The 18,391-nt window shown below is 37.6% G+C and overlaps 1 protein-coding gene across 11 annotated transcripts in view; it reads right to left on the bottom strand.

The window, feature by feature from the left end:
• Nucleotides 1–18,391, bottom strand: part of SUGCT (succinyl-CoA:glutarate-CoA transferase) — a 793,244-nt gene that overhangs the window by 468,127 nt on the left and 306,726 nt on the right. For all 11 annotated transcript variants that reach the window (XM_054692302.1, XM_054692300.1, XM_054692297.1 and 8 more), the window contains one exon: nucleotides 3,066–3,137. In XM_054692302.1, the coding sequence (XP_054548277.1) occupies nucleotides 3,066–3,137 (72 nt within the window). The remainder of the gene's footprint in view (nucleotides 1–3,065; nucleotides 3,138–18,391) is intronic.

The raw sequence follows: 18,391 nt of genomic DNA on the forward strand, positions 1-18,391 counted from the left end.
CTCTTAACTTTCAAAAACAGAATAAAAGATTTTTACCTCAAAAAAAAAAAAAAAGAATTATACTATAAAGTCCTCAGACCACCTTCTACAAAATCAGCTACAGTGCTTATTCAAATTAAAGTTTCCTATGTCCTACCTCAGACATTCCAATTCAACAAATTTGGGAAGGAGCTCAAGGAAATTTCTTACACATACTAAAGTGGAGAATCAATACACATTGCCTCCAAAGAAAAAAAAAAATTTCGGTCTAAATGATTTTAAAAAAAGATATCAATGTACTTAAAATAGGAATATCTATCAGTGTTGGCACCAATCAACTTAAAATATCTTACATATGCTCATTTTTCCTACTTTTCTGTATCATGTTAAGGGACATAAAATGGAATTTGTTAGATGTCAAGGTTTACTTTATATGCAGGAAGATTTTTTGAACCCAAAGCCTTGAACACAATTTTCTTGTTCCCGTTCTAACCCCTCACAATAAGAGCTCCCTAGTAGGGTCCCTCACCAAGAAGTGTTAGTCAAACAGTATATCAAATTCTATTTTCAAAAGAGATTAGGCAGAAGTGAATTCCATTCATTCATCATATACAATAGTGCTACATTTCTACTCAGGGTATACAGCTGCCTGATCTTTCATGATTTATCTTACTTAGAAAAAGGACATTTTTGATGGGCTCACTATCAAAAACTAGGAAGGGCCTCCCTCGTGGCACAAGGGGTTAAGACACAACCTATGAAGCTATGTGCAGTCACTGCAGCACAAGTTTGATCCCCGGCCAGGGAGCTACCCACATGGTGCAGCAGACCTCTCCTGACTCATCAGCTGCTCCCCTCAGCAGTGTATTTAAGTCAATCCACCTGTTCTGTTCCCCACTCTGTTTCTGGTAAATCCTCTCACCTCCCACACCTCTGGCCTGTACCCCAGTTCTTGTATGCATAAATAAATCAATCCTTAAAAAAAAACTAGGGATCTCATCTTCCACAATGTCAGTTTGAATGAAACGTTCCTCAGAAATAGATAAATCTGACTAAAAATATGTAGAACATACTCACTATATATGGGATGGGATGAGAACCTTAACTTAAAATAAGGAAGTAAGATTTTTCTTAAGTGAAAAAGTTTTAGAACAATTATCATGTAATGAAGACTGAAAAAATTCAATCATTGTAACATTCTTTGGGATGCCTATTAAATGATGTAATAACACTACAATCCCATATACACAAAATTTTTCTCTAAGGATCTCAAAGTGTTTTTCAGACACTTCCTTAATGACTCATAACAGGGACTGTCATTCCTATCTCACATATGGAAAAAACAATGGCAAGCATGCCATTCTAGAAGGCTTCTTATTGTCTCCCTTTTAAAAAATGTGTAATGACACTCCATAGATATGTCATATTTTAGTACTAAAACATGGCAAATATTATGCTTTGATATAAAAAATACTTTTCAAAAAATGTTCTTGTAGACATTTATGAGGAAGTTTAACAGTTTCAAATTTATCAGCAGTAATGATCAAAAATAAAAAAGTTCAATACAGTCATTTTCAACAGTGAAGAATATCTCAACCAGTAATTTCAGCCCCACCCCACCCCCAACACACACACACTTTCTGGAGAGAGAAAACTCTAAAACATATGGCCCAGGAAGAAAATCTGTATTCGTTTATAGCAATGAACTGGCTTTTACATCTCTGCAGCTAGAGTACGCAAATGACTTCACAGACAACAGCTTCCGTATGTTTCATATTTTTAACATTGACCGTTCATAATAAAGATTCTTTGATCCCAGATCAAATGTTTGATTCAATTTTCTCTACACTTACTCAGAGTCACCATTATAAAAGTTCCCCTCTTTCCCACCTCAGATGTTCCAGCCCTTCTTGCAATCGGAACTATCTCCATTTGTCACCTTCTTCGTGGTACTTCCCACCCCTTTGCTGTGGTTTTAGTTCTGCTCGTTAACCTCTCATACAAAAGAGGCACAGTAATAAATAATTTTTGTACATAATAAGTTAAATGCAATAAATAAGGTTCCTCTAAGGAATTCACAGGCATCTTTAATAAAACTGAAAGTTCATGGTAGAATGGTTAGTACAAAAATAAATAAATAAGTAAACAAATAAACTCTCCCAATCAGAAAAAAATAATTCTTTTTTTTAAAATCTTAATTCATATTTTGAAAAATATATTCTTGGGATTAGAATTAAGAAAACTGAATTGAAATTGGAGTCCTTAAATGAACACAAAAGACCAAAAGTCTAGATAAATATTAAAAACATTGAATTAAAAAAAATGTCTAAGCAATTGTAAAAACTTAGAGAATCATCAATGTAAAGTTTTAAATGACTCCTAGACCTTTTTAAAGATGTTTTCAGGAGTAACATTTACTTGATTTAATTTAATTGACATAGCCCTAACCATGAATTTTACAGAAAATTAATCCTTAAACAAAGTTAAAAAAAATCTAAGTTTCTAGTTGTAAATAAATTTGATAATAATTTAACTATATCTGAGCCTACTTAAATATATCGTTAATAAAGAAGGGCAGAAGGGAAAAGGAGGGAAAGAGAGAGAAGAACAAATAACAGTGAGATAGAGAGGGAGAAAGGAAGGGAGGGTGGGGAGAAAGAAAGCAAGGAGAGAGAAGGAAAGAAGAAAGAAAGAAACAAAATATTCTAGTGTTAAAAATCCCTTTAAAATTATTAATATTTTTTTGTTTTTGCTTTTCTTTTGTTTGGACTGATAGACAAATCAAGTTTTAGCATGATACTTATTTCAAAATATAGCCCATGTATATATAATTATATATATATATTAATTTCAAAACATAGCCCATATATATAATTATATATATATATATATATGTATTAATTACCACTCTATACTAATAGAGTTAAAAAATAATAGAGTGGTAATTAATTCCCTGTCTTGGGCTAATGCTGGAAATCTTGAATTGGTTTAGACTTAACATTATTCTAGGCAAAACTGACTTTTCCTGGCTTTTCACAAAATGCACTGTTGCCTATATCACAACTACTGCAATAATTATAGATTACCTTGCATACGGTAGCAAACTGTTGGTTATTTCCTGCTCCAACTACAAGATAGCCATCCTTGGTTTTAAAAGCCTAAAATAAAGAAATAAACCAATGAATAGATATATAAATATATACATGCATAAATAAATAAGCTTATATGTTTAGAACACCACAAAGGTTGACTAAAACTTACTATATATTTTGGTTATATTCCCCATACAATTGCACCCCCTCCTTATTTTGACCCTAGTCCTTCCTCTGCCTGCCCAAAATGAAAATGCATACATTGTGCAAAAATGAAAATTATGTAAGAATTATATAAAATAGGATATTAATTAAAAATAAAAAATAAAAAACACCAATCAAAAGGAAAAAAAAAAGAATAAAAGGTTACCAAAAGAAGGACTTATTCTCTTAAAAAAAAAAAAAACTTACTGTATAGAAAGCTTGGTCTAATATTCACACGATAATTAAATCAATATTAACTAGATTATTTTTCTCTTGTATTTGCATAGAGAGGGAGGGCAGGAAGGAGGATAACACGATAGGAGGGTAGGAGAGATCATGAATCAGGTGATGATGCTATCCTTCTTCTTTGAAACTCTCACAAGTTAATTTTGGGGCCATTTTTTCCTTTTTAGTTAAATGAGAATTGACACATCAGGCTTTCTTGATCACATGTGGCTTTTTGTGCTTGAAAGTATCCCTTTTAGGAGACAAATTCATTTCAACAGGAACAAACCTATAAGTATTTGACACTCCAAGATCCTTTAACTAGCTCCCGTGAAGAACTTTTCAACATTCCCTTCTCCATGGTTGATCATAGTGAAGACTGGAAAAACCAAATATTACAATCAGAAGGCTTTGTTAAGTAAATTAGTTACCTTAACTTCCTTCCTTTTTATTAAAAATATTGCTTTTGTACCTTCAAGTACATTTTCTTCACTTTCTCCTGCATCTGAGAAAAATGACATCTATCTTCCTTAGCAGGGCTTATTGCTATGTTAATGACTTCAGGAACCCTACTCAATCATCTTTAATCATCATTTCCACTGGATCTTTCTCTATTACCTACATGTATGCTCATGCCTACACCAAAATTAATAAAAAAAAAAAAACAAATTTCCATAAATTCTGACAACTTTCTCAAACTATCTTGAAACTTTTCCCCTTCCCTCCATCTCTAAATGATAAAAAGAAGCAGGACCTGCCTACATTTCTTCACCAACTACGACAATCCAGTGCCAAGATTTTGTCACCAGGATTCTTACTCTATCATTACACTTAAACTATTATTTCTTTAAACTTTCTGTATTATTTGGTGCTATTATCCAGCCCTTCCTTCAAGAACCTATCATGTCTGGGCTCTGTTGGGACTCATGTTCCATCTTTTTGACCTGTTTTCCACATTCCTTTTTTGCAAGATTATCTTCTCTTCTCTTCAACCTTCAGCAGTCCTTAAGCATCTGTGTTTCACCTTTTATTTAATTTCCTTATTATGGTAGCCTTAGCCACAGGTGATTATTAAATTTACATAAACTAAAAGTAGTCAATCACAAAAGATCATATATTGTGATTACATTTACATGAAACATCCCAAATAGACAAAATCAATGGAAATAGATAAAAGATTTGTGGCTGTTAGCAAAACAGGGACCCCACAGTACCTAGAAACCATGAGGAATCACTGGCTTTTGCCTATGTAACCAAGCCAACAAAAGGCAGGGGTGAGAGGCCCACAACATGCCAAGCCGAAGGACAAGGCAGATTGTGGGGCCCCACCTCAGTATTCATGATTGAAGTTGGCCTCTAGCGTAAGGACCACTGTTGGGTTCCAAAAGTGGTGGCAGAGGGCAGCAGTGGTTTCCCCACCCTGCCATCCCAGTGCAAGCAGCCCAATGGGGCTCAGGGAGCTGGTTTGGCAGCTGGCCTCAGGGCATGCAGCCTTTGAGCAGCCACCAGGCTGCTCCTGATACAGTGGTGGTGACAGTGGTGGTTGCCTAGCGCAGAGCAGGCCAGCCCTGGGGCTCTAGCAGGGAAGGTTCCTAAAGCCCTCAACTCCTGGTTTGAGTCCACTGAAAGGTGTGTTGGGTCCACTGAAAGCATGTTTCGTACTGTGGCTTTAGGAGGCCTGGGAGAGAAGTCGGCGGCACATAGGGCAAACATGGCAGGCTTGCAGGAGCAGTGTGCCCTGCGTCACTACACCTAGTCCTGCTAAAAGGTGCTAGGTGCGGCGTGCCTAAGCCACACTGAAGTTTGCGCCTGCTAAGTCTACCCTGAGCCCCTTGAGCCCACAGTAGCAGAGGAGTCTGCTCTGACCTCAGTGCAGGTCAGGTTCGGGTAGGTTTCCCTTCTGAATAGGCCTCCAGCACTGAAAATTAATCAATCAAGTTTAAGTTCAATGGACCCATCAGGTTCCAGATCTCCAGTCCCACTCAAGCTTTTAAGTCCTCTAAAGAATCAAAAATGAGTAAGCTGATTGGTGCTTAGACAGCACTAATAAAACAGCTAGGATTGAAAACATCCAATTAGGTTTGTAAGAGCAGGGACCCTGAAAATGATATAAGCAGGGCAGCAGCCAGCTTCAATTCATTCAGCAGACAGCTTCAGAAGATTCAGATGACTTCATAAGAGAAGCATTCAGCAGACAACCTCAGTGAAAGTCAGCAGAATATCAGGACTTCCAAACCTTTGTAGTCATTTGTAGACTTTCAGACTTCCATGGACTTTCAGGCATATAGAGACTTTGTCTGGCCACACTGCCTGCCTCCAGCCCTGTCTCTGATATAGCCTGAAAAGAGCACCATCAGCTAGGGCCTGGTGTTTGTAAAAGAGCTCTTTGCTGTTGGCTGTATTCCAACAAGTCACATAGAGCTATAAAAATCGTTTCTCTGGCCCTGCCTTCTGGTGACCAGTGCTGACCAGCACTGCTGAACAGTGTCAGGTCACCTCTGAGAGTTGTCCATCGCTTTCTCCTGGTGTGTTTGCTTTCACTGCTGTCCAGCCTGGCCTTGAGATAGCTGCTGTGGACTGCTGTGCAGTTACCTCACAGCTGCCACGGTAAGTTTGATCTTCATCCACTGCTTACCAGTGTGCCACCAGCTCCAGGCTCTCATCAAAAGGACAGCGTCATCTTGCACAAGCAGACTTTGTTTTGGACTACTGGACCCTGTGGGCACTATCTAGGTTGAGATAGCCAACCACTTGTGGACTTAGAATCTCTTTCCTTCTTCCCAATCTCCCCTTTATCAATAAACACCAATTTTATCGCACACTAAGACTGAGTGATATCTTGCAATCGTGAGCACACAGGTGAGAACCCACAGACAGTGACTCTCCCCCACCTTTGGACTGCTGCACTAGGGCTAAGAAATCTAGAGAGTGACTGCTAACAATTACCAGATTTCTTGTCAGGGTATGAAATGTTCTAAAATTGATTGTGATGGGCCTCCCTGGAGTTGCAAGGGGCTAAGCACAGCATTATGAAGCTATCCACAGCCTCTGCAGCATGAGTTTGAACCCTGGACGGCCAGGTTGCTACCCACATGGCTCAGCAGACCTCTCCTGTCTCGCCCACTGCTCCTCTCAGCAGTGTATTTCCGTCAGTCTGCCTGTTCTGTTCCCCATTCTGTCTCTCGTGAATCCTCTCACCTCCCCACACGTCTGGTCTGTACCCCAGTTCTTGTATGCATAAATATATCTTTAAAAAATTTAAAAAATAAAATTGTGGTAATGTCTGCACAGCTCTGAATATACTAGAAACCATTGAATTATACACTTTAAATGGGCAAAATGTATGGGATGTGAATTACTTCTCCATAAAGCTATTATTTAAAAAATTAACAGTTTAGTCCCAAAGCATTCAATAGCCAATTGCAACTATTATCTGCTCTGTGAGGTAATGCAAATAGCGAGGATTTCCATCATCACAGACAGTTCTTTTGTACATTCCTGGTAGACTGAAGCAGGTCAATTATAGTTTTCCTTCTTATTCTCCCTACTAGTTTAGATATAATATCTGAAGACTATTAGACAGTTAATAAATTGCCCTTAATGAATTAATCAAATGATTGCACACTTATAATAGAGTTGAAACTAAAACTGCATCTCAAAAACATTGTAACAGCATTTTATTTTATATATATTTTTGTTTGATTTGGTAATAAATGTCAATAAGAAGATATCACATCAAAAAGATGGCATATATATACAATGGAATACTACTCAGCAATCAAAAAAGATAAACTCATGCCATTTGCAGCAACATGGGTGGAGCTGGAAGGGATTAGGCTAACTGAATACATCAGAAAGAGGAAGATAAATAATACCACATGGTATCACTTATATTTGTGATATAGAAAAACAAAACTGAAGGTCAGAAAAAGAAAAACTTTAAAACCAATCTTTGAAAATTTACTATGTGGCTTGATATCTACTAGACCCATGGCTTTTGGCAGGGTAGTGAGGGATGAAGGTGAGGGGCACAGGGAGAACACATGGACTTTGTTAAAGGACCATGGGTGTTTCACTGGTGAGAGTACTACAGTATCACATGATCTATTTTAACCTTGAACACAATTTATTGTTATTTTTCAGGGCAATGGTGAGTTGGGAATAGATAAATAATATGAACTAACAATGTACTGCCAAGCATAATGTAAAGAAAGATCTTCAAATTTTGGATCAGTGTCGTTCACAAAATTATACATGGAATAGGGGGGCATGTTCATTTTTTAAAAATGTTAAACAAATGCCTGTTTTTTCCATAAAATCATACCAAGAAATATACCTTTGATGACTTTTTTTTTATTTTTAGCAGTGATAACTAGATAATAATCATAGGAAAGGAAAGACTGAACAAGAAGCTGAGTCACTAGAACACAATGAATTTAAAGAGCACCAAATAGAGGTATAAAGAAGGTAAGATTACAAGTTCTTTAAAGATGTGTTTGTTCCCTATAATTATTGCTAATATTTAATTAATAAGCATAGTTTAAATAAAAAATTTAGGGCCTCCCCTGGTGGCACAAGCGGTTGAGCGCCGCACCGTGAAGTTGTCCGCAGCCTCTCAGCGTGGGTTCGATTCCGGCCGCCAGCAAGAATCCCACATGGCACAGCAGACCTCTCCTGCCGTGCCCGCTGCTCCCCTCAGCAGTGTATTTCGTCAGTCTGTCTGTTCTGTTCCCCGCTCTGTCTCTGGTGAATCCTCTCACCCTCCTGGCCTGTATGTACCCCATTTCTTAAATAAATAAATAAATAAATAAATAAATTTTAAAAATACCACCTTATGCTATAGGCTGAAAATGTGTTCCCCCAAATTCATACGTTGAAATCCTAACCCCAATGTAATGGGAGTAAGATTCAGAACACAGTTGTCTATGAAACAGAAAGGTGTTCTTCACCAGACACCAGACTTGCCAGGACCTTGACCCTGAACTTCAAGGAAGATGAGAAATAAATACTGTTTGACACCCAATATAGGGCATTCTTTCATAGCAGCCCAAATGGACTCATAACTTGGTGCTGAGAAGTGGAGTACTATTGGTGCTGCTGTAATAAATGCCTGAAAATATAGAAGGATGTTTAAAACTGGATAACAGAAATTGGAAAAGTTTTGAGGTATGTTATAAAAAAATCTACATCAGCATGAATGGATTTTAAAGGCATTTCTGGTAAGAGCACAGATACCAAAGAGTTTTGCTGCAGAGTAAGAATCAATCTTCTTGGAGAATAGCTAAATAATCCTGAATAGAATGTTGACAACAAAGCCTGATGAAGTGGAACATACATGGGATTAGTTGAACATACAAGGTAGAAGAAAAGAAGACTAAGGACAGCCAAAATGTAAAATGCTTCATTCAGTGACTGTTGAAGCAAAGCAGATGCTGGGTGACGTGAGAGTCAGTGTGAGGTACTCAGAAGAGTTGCAAATTAAAAGTAGAAGCTCAATAAATATTATTATTAAATAGTTACTAGTATACTGAGTCCTTTATTAAAAGAACACCCGAGTGCATTCTAAGTTCTTTGATCCTGATCCCTAGGCACTTATCTACAAAACACTTCTCTCTCTTTCTCAGTCCCTTAGTTGCCTTAATATCCAAACTAGGCAAGTAAAGTGGCAACATAAGATTGCAGGCTTACTCTCACAGAGAAAACACAAATGAAAAACATGAAATTGGGCCTCCAATCCTTACGGTGGGTGCTTTTCTCTTGTCAAGAATACAAGTTTCAGGAGGATTAAAATAATTGCTTCTGCATGAAATGAAGGATAAGAGGGTAGCACTGGCAAGGGTCTATAGTTTTAAATGGACAAGGCCCAACCCAAGTCTTTTCTTTTTTTTTTTTATAATAAATTTTATTTTTATATTCCCCATACAATTGCAACCCCCCATTCTGACCCCAATCCCTCCCCTCCCGCCCCCCACCCCCCAAAAAGTGTCTCTGGTTCATAGTTTTTTGTTGATTTTGATTTTCACTTTCTTATAGTTATTCATTTTCCTGGTCCCTTATTTAAGTTTTCTAGATTCCTGCTATGAGTGAGACCATCCGGTATTTTTCTTTTTCTTTTTGGCTTATTTCACTGAGCATGATCCCTTCCAGTGCCATCCATGTTGCTGCAAATTGCATGTGTTTATCTTTTTTGAATGCTGAGTAATATTCCATGGTATATATGTACCACATCTTCTTGATCCAGTCATCTATTTTTGGGCATTTGGGCTGTTTCCAAAGCTTAGCTATTGTAAACAGTGCTGCTATAAACATAGGGGTGCAGGTGCTCTTTGGAATTGATGTTTCTGTGTCCTTTGGGTAAATACCTAGGAGTGGAATTGCTGGATCATATGGAAGCTCTATGTTTAGTAGGTCCAGAAATCTCCACACAGCTCTCCATAGTGGTTGGACCAGTTTGCACTCCCACCAACAGTGCAGAAGAGTTCCTTTTTCTCCACAACCTCACCCAACATCTGTTGTTGCTAGTTTTTTTAATATGTGCCATTCTCACTGGTGTAATATTTATGGTCAACTAATCTTTGACAAAGGAGCAAAGACTATGCATTGAAGCAAAGAAAGTTTGTTCAATAAATGGTGCTGGGAAAACTGGGTTGCTACATGCAAAAGAATGAAGCTTGACCACTACCTCACACCATACACAAAAACCAACTCAAAATGGATTAAAGAACTAGACATAAGACCTGAAACCATAAAATATATAGAAGGAAATATAGGCGAAACACTACGTGATTTGCACATCAAAGACATCTTTACAGATACATCACCCAAAGCAGTGATAGTGAAGGCAAAGATAAACAGCTGGGACTACATCAAATTAAAGAGCTTCTGCACAGCAAAAGAGACAATAACAAAAACAAAGAGAAACCCCACTGACTGGGAGAACATTTTTGCACCCAACACTAATGATAAAGGACTGATCACAAAAATATGCAAAGAGCTGATGAGACTCAACAACAACAAAGAAAATAACCAAGTCAAAAAATGGGCAGAAGAGCTAAAAAGAAACTTCTCTGAAGAGGAAATGCAAATGGCCAACAGGCATATGAAAAAATGTTCAACATCACTTGTAATCAGGGAAATGCAAATCAAAACAACCCAAGTCTTTTCTGATAGGAGACCAGGTTTTATTATTCCTGGGGAAAGAAATGCTTCTTATTGTGTGCCCTACTTATTCAAGGGTGACAAATTTCACTGGTAGTCAGAATACACAGAAATTGCTTTTTTTCCTTCAAATTCTAGTCATGATAAAACTCATATCCTAGAAAGGGAGGTGTTTTTCAGACTGAGAACATATTAATGGGTCAAGGAATTAGATGCCCCAAAGAAACTGTACAACTAATAAGCAAATCAGGAGACATGAAGAGGTAAAAGGACATGGGAACCCATTCCTCTACTTAGAGCAGTTTCAGATGTAAAATGTGAACATGAACACATCTAACAAACTGAGGGGAAGAGATGTCAAATGCAGGAGTCAACCTAAAAACAAAATAATGAGAGGATCTATCTGGAATTCCCATTGCTCTTGGAAGTATCTATTGCTACCCAAATACCCTACTTTCTGAGCAGTCAGAAATTGTAATCTGGACTGATGATGTCCTGATTATTAAGTTGACTAAGGATAAAACTACAGAATGACCTCTACAAGTTCTGCATCAACTCAATATATCATATTATCAAATGGAAAAAAGGAAAATTAGAATTTCCTGCGTCATTCTCTTAAGCTACCATATTGATACATCCAGTATTTTCCCTGGTCTAAATAAAGTGCAGACAATTGGTAATGTGCTATGTCAAAACAAAGAACATGAACTTCAAGTCTTCCTATAGCTACTTAATTTTTAATAAGATTTTCTTCCAAAAAAGGTAATCGTTGCTAAACAACTTCATCATTTACTGGGAAAAAAAGACATTCCATGAAGTTTAACTCACTGCCATGAAAATGTTTTCTGGAATGTCAAGCAGTTACTGACTTTGGGTCTGTGCTAGTACATCGTGACAAATATAGAGCACTATTTCCTACCACTAACAGTTCAGTTCACCTTATGGTGCTGAAGCTGGCTGAACCAGATGGCACTAAAGCACAAACTGCTTACAACCCAAGAACAGTGTCATCTATGGGATGAAACTATGCAACAAGTGGTAAATGAACCCAGTAGTCCCTAATTTTACCTACTACCTCTTTGGCTTTGTCTCCACATTGTTCATTCTGATATCACTTCAAGGATACATTTCTGAATACAAACCCTTCCCTTGAATTCTAATACAGCCTTAAAGAGCAATTTAAGCCTTAAATAGCTATACCCATTTCCTGCCACTCCAGATCCAGGGCAGGTCTTGCCAACTCCCTAGGAAGCTCGAATGGCCAAATAGATTCTTGAGGTCCTTCAAATTAATTAAGTCTCATTTCAAATAAAACATGGCTAAGATTTTCAATCACTCTGTTTCTTATACTGGGCAAGGGGTAGTGGCAAGAAAGGTAATGGAAACTGCCTTAAATTATTTATATTCTTTGCAAATTGTCACAGATATTATTTTTCCTATAAAAGAAGTCCTTTGTGAAGAAAGTTTGCTATCATTCAAGAAGGTTGTCATCATGTATCTTGGACCTGATGTAAAATACACATGGAGTTACTTTTCCTGAAAAGTACAGGCCGGAGCCTAGTTTTAATGGTGCTGCATTGATTGTATTATAAGGAATCTTAAGCCACATTATTCAGAATAACCTGGCAAAAAAACTTATTGAATGGAAAGTAACCACAATATTCTGCTCAAGAGATCATACTGATTTTTCAGAATCACTTCAAGGTAAAACTTTCTTGGCTGTGTTAAGCATTTTTAAGTTTTCTTCATTTCACTTTGAATGTGTTACTATAATCACAGTTGCACATTATTTTTATGTGATCTATGAAAATACCATACTGACAATAAGCCTTCATTTATCTTAAACTAGTTAGGCATTCATAGATCAGAATTTTATACAAACTATCATCACAACATTTCACCTTCAAGGAAGGAATCAAAGTAGAAAAGAAAATTAATTATGGTTATAGTAAGAACTTTCTAAAGTAAATTATAGAGTAGATTGCCAGTAAGGTCTTCCAAACATATCTTATTTCTATTATACTTTAAGATTTAGCAATAACAAAACATGTAGCATACACAGCAAGACCAGATTAACAGGTTACCCTGACATTAGACCTGCCAATTAGACCTGAAAAGATATTGGAATACAGGCCCAGCTGAGAACACTGTATGAAAGGACTGAATAAACATGATTTGGAAAAACAGTAAAGAAGATAAAGTATCAGAGTATGGAAAAGAAATGGGCTGAGTTTTGATTACAAAAAAATAATAGTAATAATATTTAAAAGTCCTCAGGCCTCCCTGGTGGCTCAAGGGTTAAGATGAAACCTATGAAGCTATATGCAGCCACTGCAGCACGAGTTCGATTTCCAGCCAGCCAGCGAGAAACCCACGTGGCGCAGCAAACCTCTCCTGACTCACCGGCTGCTCCCCTCAGTGGTGTACTTTGGTCAATCTGCCTGTTCAGACCCCCACTCTGTCTCTGGTGAATCCTCTCACCCCTTGTGCCTCTGGCCTGCACCCCAGCTCTTGTATGCATAAATAAATAAATCTTTAAAAAAAATAAAGTCAATGCAAACAAACAAACAAACAAAATATTTGAAAGTCCTACAGTAGAAAGTTGGCCCCTAAGACATATATATTGATATAGGCTGAAGGTCTCAGTTACGGGAATGAGGCTCAGAGGAAAAAAAAGAAGGTAAAGGGTGGTGGGACAGTACTAAGCAATCAACTAGATAAAGAGATCCCAGAATACAGTCAAAAATAGAAGCACACTCCTTTGGAAAAAAGGCATATGAAGCAAGGAGAGTGAGTGAGCTCTGGAGTCTGTCACACAGCACACTAGCCTTATGTAATCAATAGTTACCTCAAGCATCTAGGGCAATATCTGGCATAATACGAGTTTTAAAACATTTTTTTAAATCAAGGCCAAGGTCTGAGTGCTGGGTCACTGTATGCTCACCAATTTAAGAAATATTAAAAACTCTATAAAAGACTGGGTGGCAAAACTTGGAAGCACAGAGATGAGGAAGTATCAGGGGCCCAAAGTTGAGGACCCACTGATACGGCAAACATACTAAAAATCAAGTATCACAACAACCTTCCTTCTTCACATCTATGTTTAAGAGTAAAGACAAGTTTAAGGAAAGATGGAAATATAATTTCAGTAGGAGTTCCAAGTATGTCTTGTAATTGGAACAATGGAGACTCTGTCAACATAATTAACTATTTCTCATTCTTCTTACCAAGGTCAAAATTTGTTCTATTTACAAACCAGAAATCTTGTTAATCAGGTGTTCTGAGCATAGAATGATTTTACAAAGCCAAGGAATTAAAATTTTTTTCACATGTTGCTAAATTAAAATTCAGTTTTTAATTATATAACTATATATAAGTTTTCTTGCTTCTCAGATAATATCCCCTTATGCTTCCATTTGCCTCCTATTCACTTATTTCTTTCTTTCCTCCTTGTACTATTGCTTCTACCCCAAGACCCCCCAAAAGAGCTACTCTAAATCACAATATTGTTTTCTCAAAGTCCTCACCTTTATTGATCTCCTTGTTTCCAATAACCAACCTTTCCTGTATTTCCCTGGGAAGAGATTACACTAGCTCTCTTCCTTCCTTCCAATTCCAATTCATTCTACTTGGTGGGATTTCCTGAGCTTTTCAACAGAGCACTCTTTTTTCATATCTTTTGTTCCTATAACCGCACCCATTCTCAGAGATATGCAAGCATAACTTAGAGTCAACAGAGATTAACAGTAACTCTTTGTAACACTGGCCTATTTACAAACTCTTGTACAAATTCTTCAAAGTTGGTAATCAAAACCTGAACAAATTAATTACCTGTAAACCAGGACTGGGAGAAGTTGGGAAACTGCAACCAGAGAACACCCTGATAAAGCCTGAGCGCATAATAGGCTATTCTACTAGCGAAAGTGTAAATGAGAAGGATCCACTCAACAGAAAAGGTGAAAGAAGAAAGAAATCCCCTGAATAATCTTAATCATAGCCTTTCTTTAATTTCTAGCTTCACACCATTGTGATCAGAGAAGATGCTAGATATAATGTCTAATTTTATATATATTTTTGAGACATGATTTGTGCCCTAGCATATGATCTATCTTCAAAGATGTTCTCTGTTGACTTGGGAAAAATGTGTATTCTTTTCTTTTGGGGTAGAAGACTCTATATTGTCTATTAAGTTTATCCGATTCAATGTTTCATTTAAGGTCATAACTTTCTGTCTGGGTGATCAATCGCTTTGGAAGGTATGTGTTGAAATCTCCAACTATTTTTTTGTTGTTGTTGCTATCAGTGTGTTGCTTTTGATCTGTTAATAATTCTTTTATATAATTAAATGCCCCTGTGTGTCAGGTGCATAAATATTAATAACAGTGATAGCTCATTGATAAATTGCTCCCTTGATCACTACAGAGTGTCCATCTTTGTTCCTCATGACCTTTTTTGTCTGAAAGTCTAATTTATCAGATATGAGAATGGAAGCTTCTGGTTTTTTCTCTGTGTTACTGGCTTGATCCAAAGACTATCATTTAAACAGGCAATATAAACCTTAAAAGCAATTATTGAAGTTAGGTAATAATGCTGATACAATAGCTATCAACATAGAATGTTCTATCTAACTAAAGTGCTCTTAGAGAATAGCATTGAAATAAAAGCATTTTCATACTGATAAAGTATGAGGATTTAACATCACTAGATCCTTTCCAAAGCAACTCTAAGGAATATACTTTAGAAAGAAAGAAATTAAACCTGGAAGGGATGGGAATGGTGAGAAAATTAAATAATTTACATATAAATGAATCTAACTAAGGAAACATTAATGTGCAAGAATGATGAGGATGATGATGATGATGACAATGATAAAGAAAAAGGAAGAGGAGGAGGCAGCAGTAAGATCTCCTTCGAGAAAGAACCTGATGTGTGGTTACATCAGCAAGATGGCAAAATAAGAAACCACAGACCCTCCTTTTGTCCCTGGGGAACACAGATTCAATACATAGTTTAATTCCCTTTGTGAGAAATCCAAGGAAAGGATAAGAGACTCCTATATCCCAGGTGACCCAGGTGAACATGAAACTAGTCCCATAAAAGCCATTAAGAAAATTTTTTGCACTCACTTGCCATAATCCCTCCCTCTCCCTGAGAGAAAAGCCCCAGCTCCGGCTTCACCCTGAGAAGAACAAAACATATGTCCATTGTGCAGACTTTATGAGAGGCTCCTTGAAGGGCTGGTTTCTGTCTTGCCAGATTTTAAGTACTAACAACAACAACAAAAGAAAGGTTTCAGACTGTGGACTGCTAAGAACAAAGGTGAGAACTGGATTAACATACACTGACTCACCATAGTCTTTCTCCCTGGTTCACTGCAGAACTCATGGGAGAAAACCCCTAATTCCTTGCTTCTCTCTGGGAGGGGGAGGAGGGAGAGAAAGAGAATGGGTACTGTTTTCCAGATTTTCAGGGGTCTGACCAAAGAATTGGCTTCTGTCTCTCTGTTTCAGAGCTGTTAGAGGACCGAACATGCTCTAGATGCCTGAGGGCACTGAAAACAAAAGAGAAGTGGACATCATGCCACTATCCCAGAGGATCCACCATAGTGGAATTGGCCTCTCACACAGGGAAAGAGAAGGGTGGAGCATGTATCCAATGCTCTGCTCTACAGGAGGCTGCTCAGGGGTCTAGTTTCTGTCTCTAAGTACTGACATGCTACAACAATCACGGAAAGTCTAGGGGCACTGGAGAGCAAAAGGGAGGTTAAGTTTGCAGTACCTCTGGAAAACCTACAGTACTTCGATAGACACCAGAGGGAGCAAGAGATTATGCACTCCTGAAAAAAGAAACTGGCAAATTCCTGTTTCGTTTCCCCTCAACTCCTGAGAGGATGCAACCACCAAATCATTTGAGAAGCCCCTAGCATCTATAGCCAAGATGATTGGTACAAAGATCTTTCCCTATAGGAAGCCAGACCATTAAGCGTGGGAAAGGTGACTGTTTGAAATTCATGGATTCCAACACAAAGTTACAGGGCACATGAAGAAACAGGGAAGCATGGTCCAATCAAAGGAACAAAATTAATCTTCAGAAACTAACTGCAACCAAAATCAAGGGGGTTTCTTGCATTGGTGGGGCATCCAAGGTCAGAAGGCCAAAGCAGAGGCAGCAACTTGTCCCCCCTGCTTAGCCTCCTCCTGACCTTCACTGGTTGCTCCTTTGCCCTGCACTTTCTGTAAACATGACTAATCTTTACTGGGCTCTGTTGAGGGGATGGTGGCAGAACGAACCTCTGAGTCAGTACTTTGGGCCATGGCTGGGCATTTGTTGTGATGTGTTGATTTGATGCGGGAGCGGGGGTGGGGGGGAACGTGCTGCTACTTGCTTTCCATTATTTTTGACAAACAGGTGCTATCTCCTATTCTCCTGATCAAGTGAACCTGCTACAGAGGAAACTGGGGGAGAACAGAAACACCTTGGTTTTGTTTTTCATACAGTTTATGAAACTTTTCTTTATGACATCAGACTGGGTCTGGAACCTTTCTCTTGCAAGATTTTAAACATTTTGAATATTCCCATTGTGCATGTATTCTCTGCTTTTATCAATTTGATCCCATATAATTTTATCTGTGTGCAGACAGACTCCATCCTCTCAAACCTTACTTCTCTGTAGAAGCTGCCTTTAAACTATTGGTGATTGCCCCTGTAGCTTTAGTTCCTGGAACCCTCATTAAAAAGTTTAGCCATAAAAACCTGCATATGAATAAAACAAGCAACACTAATCACTAATTATCAGAAAGGAAAAGTGATCTGCATTTTGTGATTGCCATTTTTCTGTGATGGATTTAGCTTCTGTATTTCCTTATTTTTTTTAATTATCAAAGGTAATTTGGAAACAGTTCATTTGTATGTACTATCTTCTCAAATTAATACTCAGTACTCTAGGAGGTGAAATCAGTCCATTCAACCTGTCCTAATTTCATAAGAAAATATGTGAAATGGATGTCCTCCTAGAAAATCCTAATTATATTTCATTGAATAACAAGGAACTCAGGATAATCTATTATATTTGCTTCTTGTCAACCCTGAAATGCCTTGGGAGAAGATTTTGTCCTTGTCCACAGTGCTGTTTTTGAAAAGTAATAGAACTTTGTCTTTTCCTGTCAAGTCTCTGGGAGATGCCGTTAATATAAATGATGACAGATGAGCCTACATCACTGACATCACTCTTCTGTAGTATCTTGAAGTGTTTCTTCTATACTATTTTTGACGATGATCTATCTCTTCCATGGGAAACATGCTGATGAACTGCACAGAACTTTCAAACACAGCCCAAATGCGCAATAATTTCTGTAATGCACTATGCATTCAGAGACACTGATGTTATCAAATCTGTCAGATCTCTTGGTTGTGACAATTAAGCTGATTGCAAACTATTAAATATGGATAGAGCAAAGATCTGTTTTGGAGAAATTCTTGCCCATTCTTATTACATAGCACCCTTTACTACCCTGAACCATGCGACTTTCAACACATTTTTCTAATATATCTGTTCTGTACGGAAATCCTTTCTTCATTCTCCTGATAAGAGAATGGATAAAGTCTATCAGGTGGTGTACTCTCTAACTGCTTTTCATTTTGTCATTTGCGAAATAAGTGAGGAATAATTCTACCTTATCTTTTTAATTTAAAGAGGAAGACTTGGTTTTAGATTAATTTGTTGTATTGTGTTT

This window comes from Talpa occidentalis, unplaced genomic scaffold (assembly GCF_014898055.3).
Source record: "Talpa occidentalis isolate TD23 unplaced genomic scaffold, MPIMG_talOcc4v2.1, whole genome shotgun sequence".
In the NCBI taxonomy this organism is placed as follows: Eukaryota; Metazoa; Chordata; class Mammalia; order Eulipotyphla; family Talpidae; genus Talpa; species Talpa occidentalis.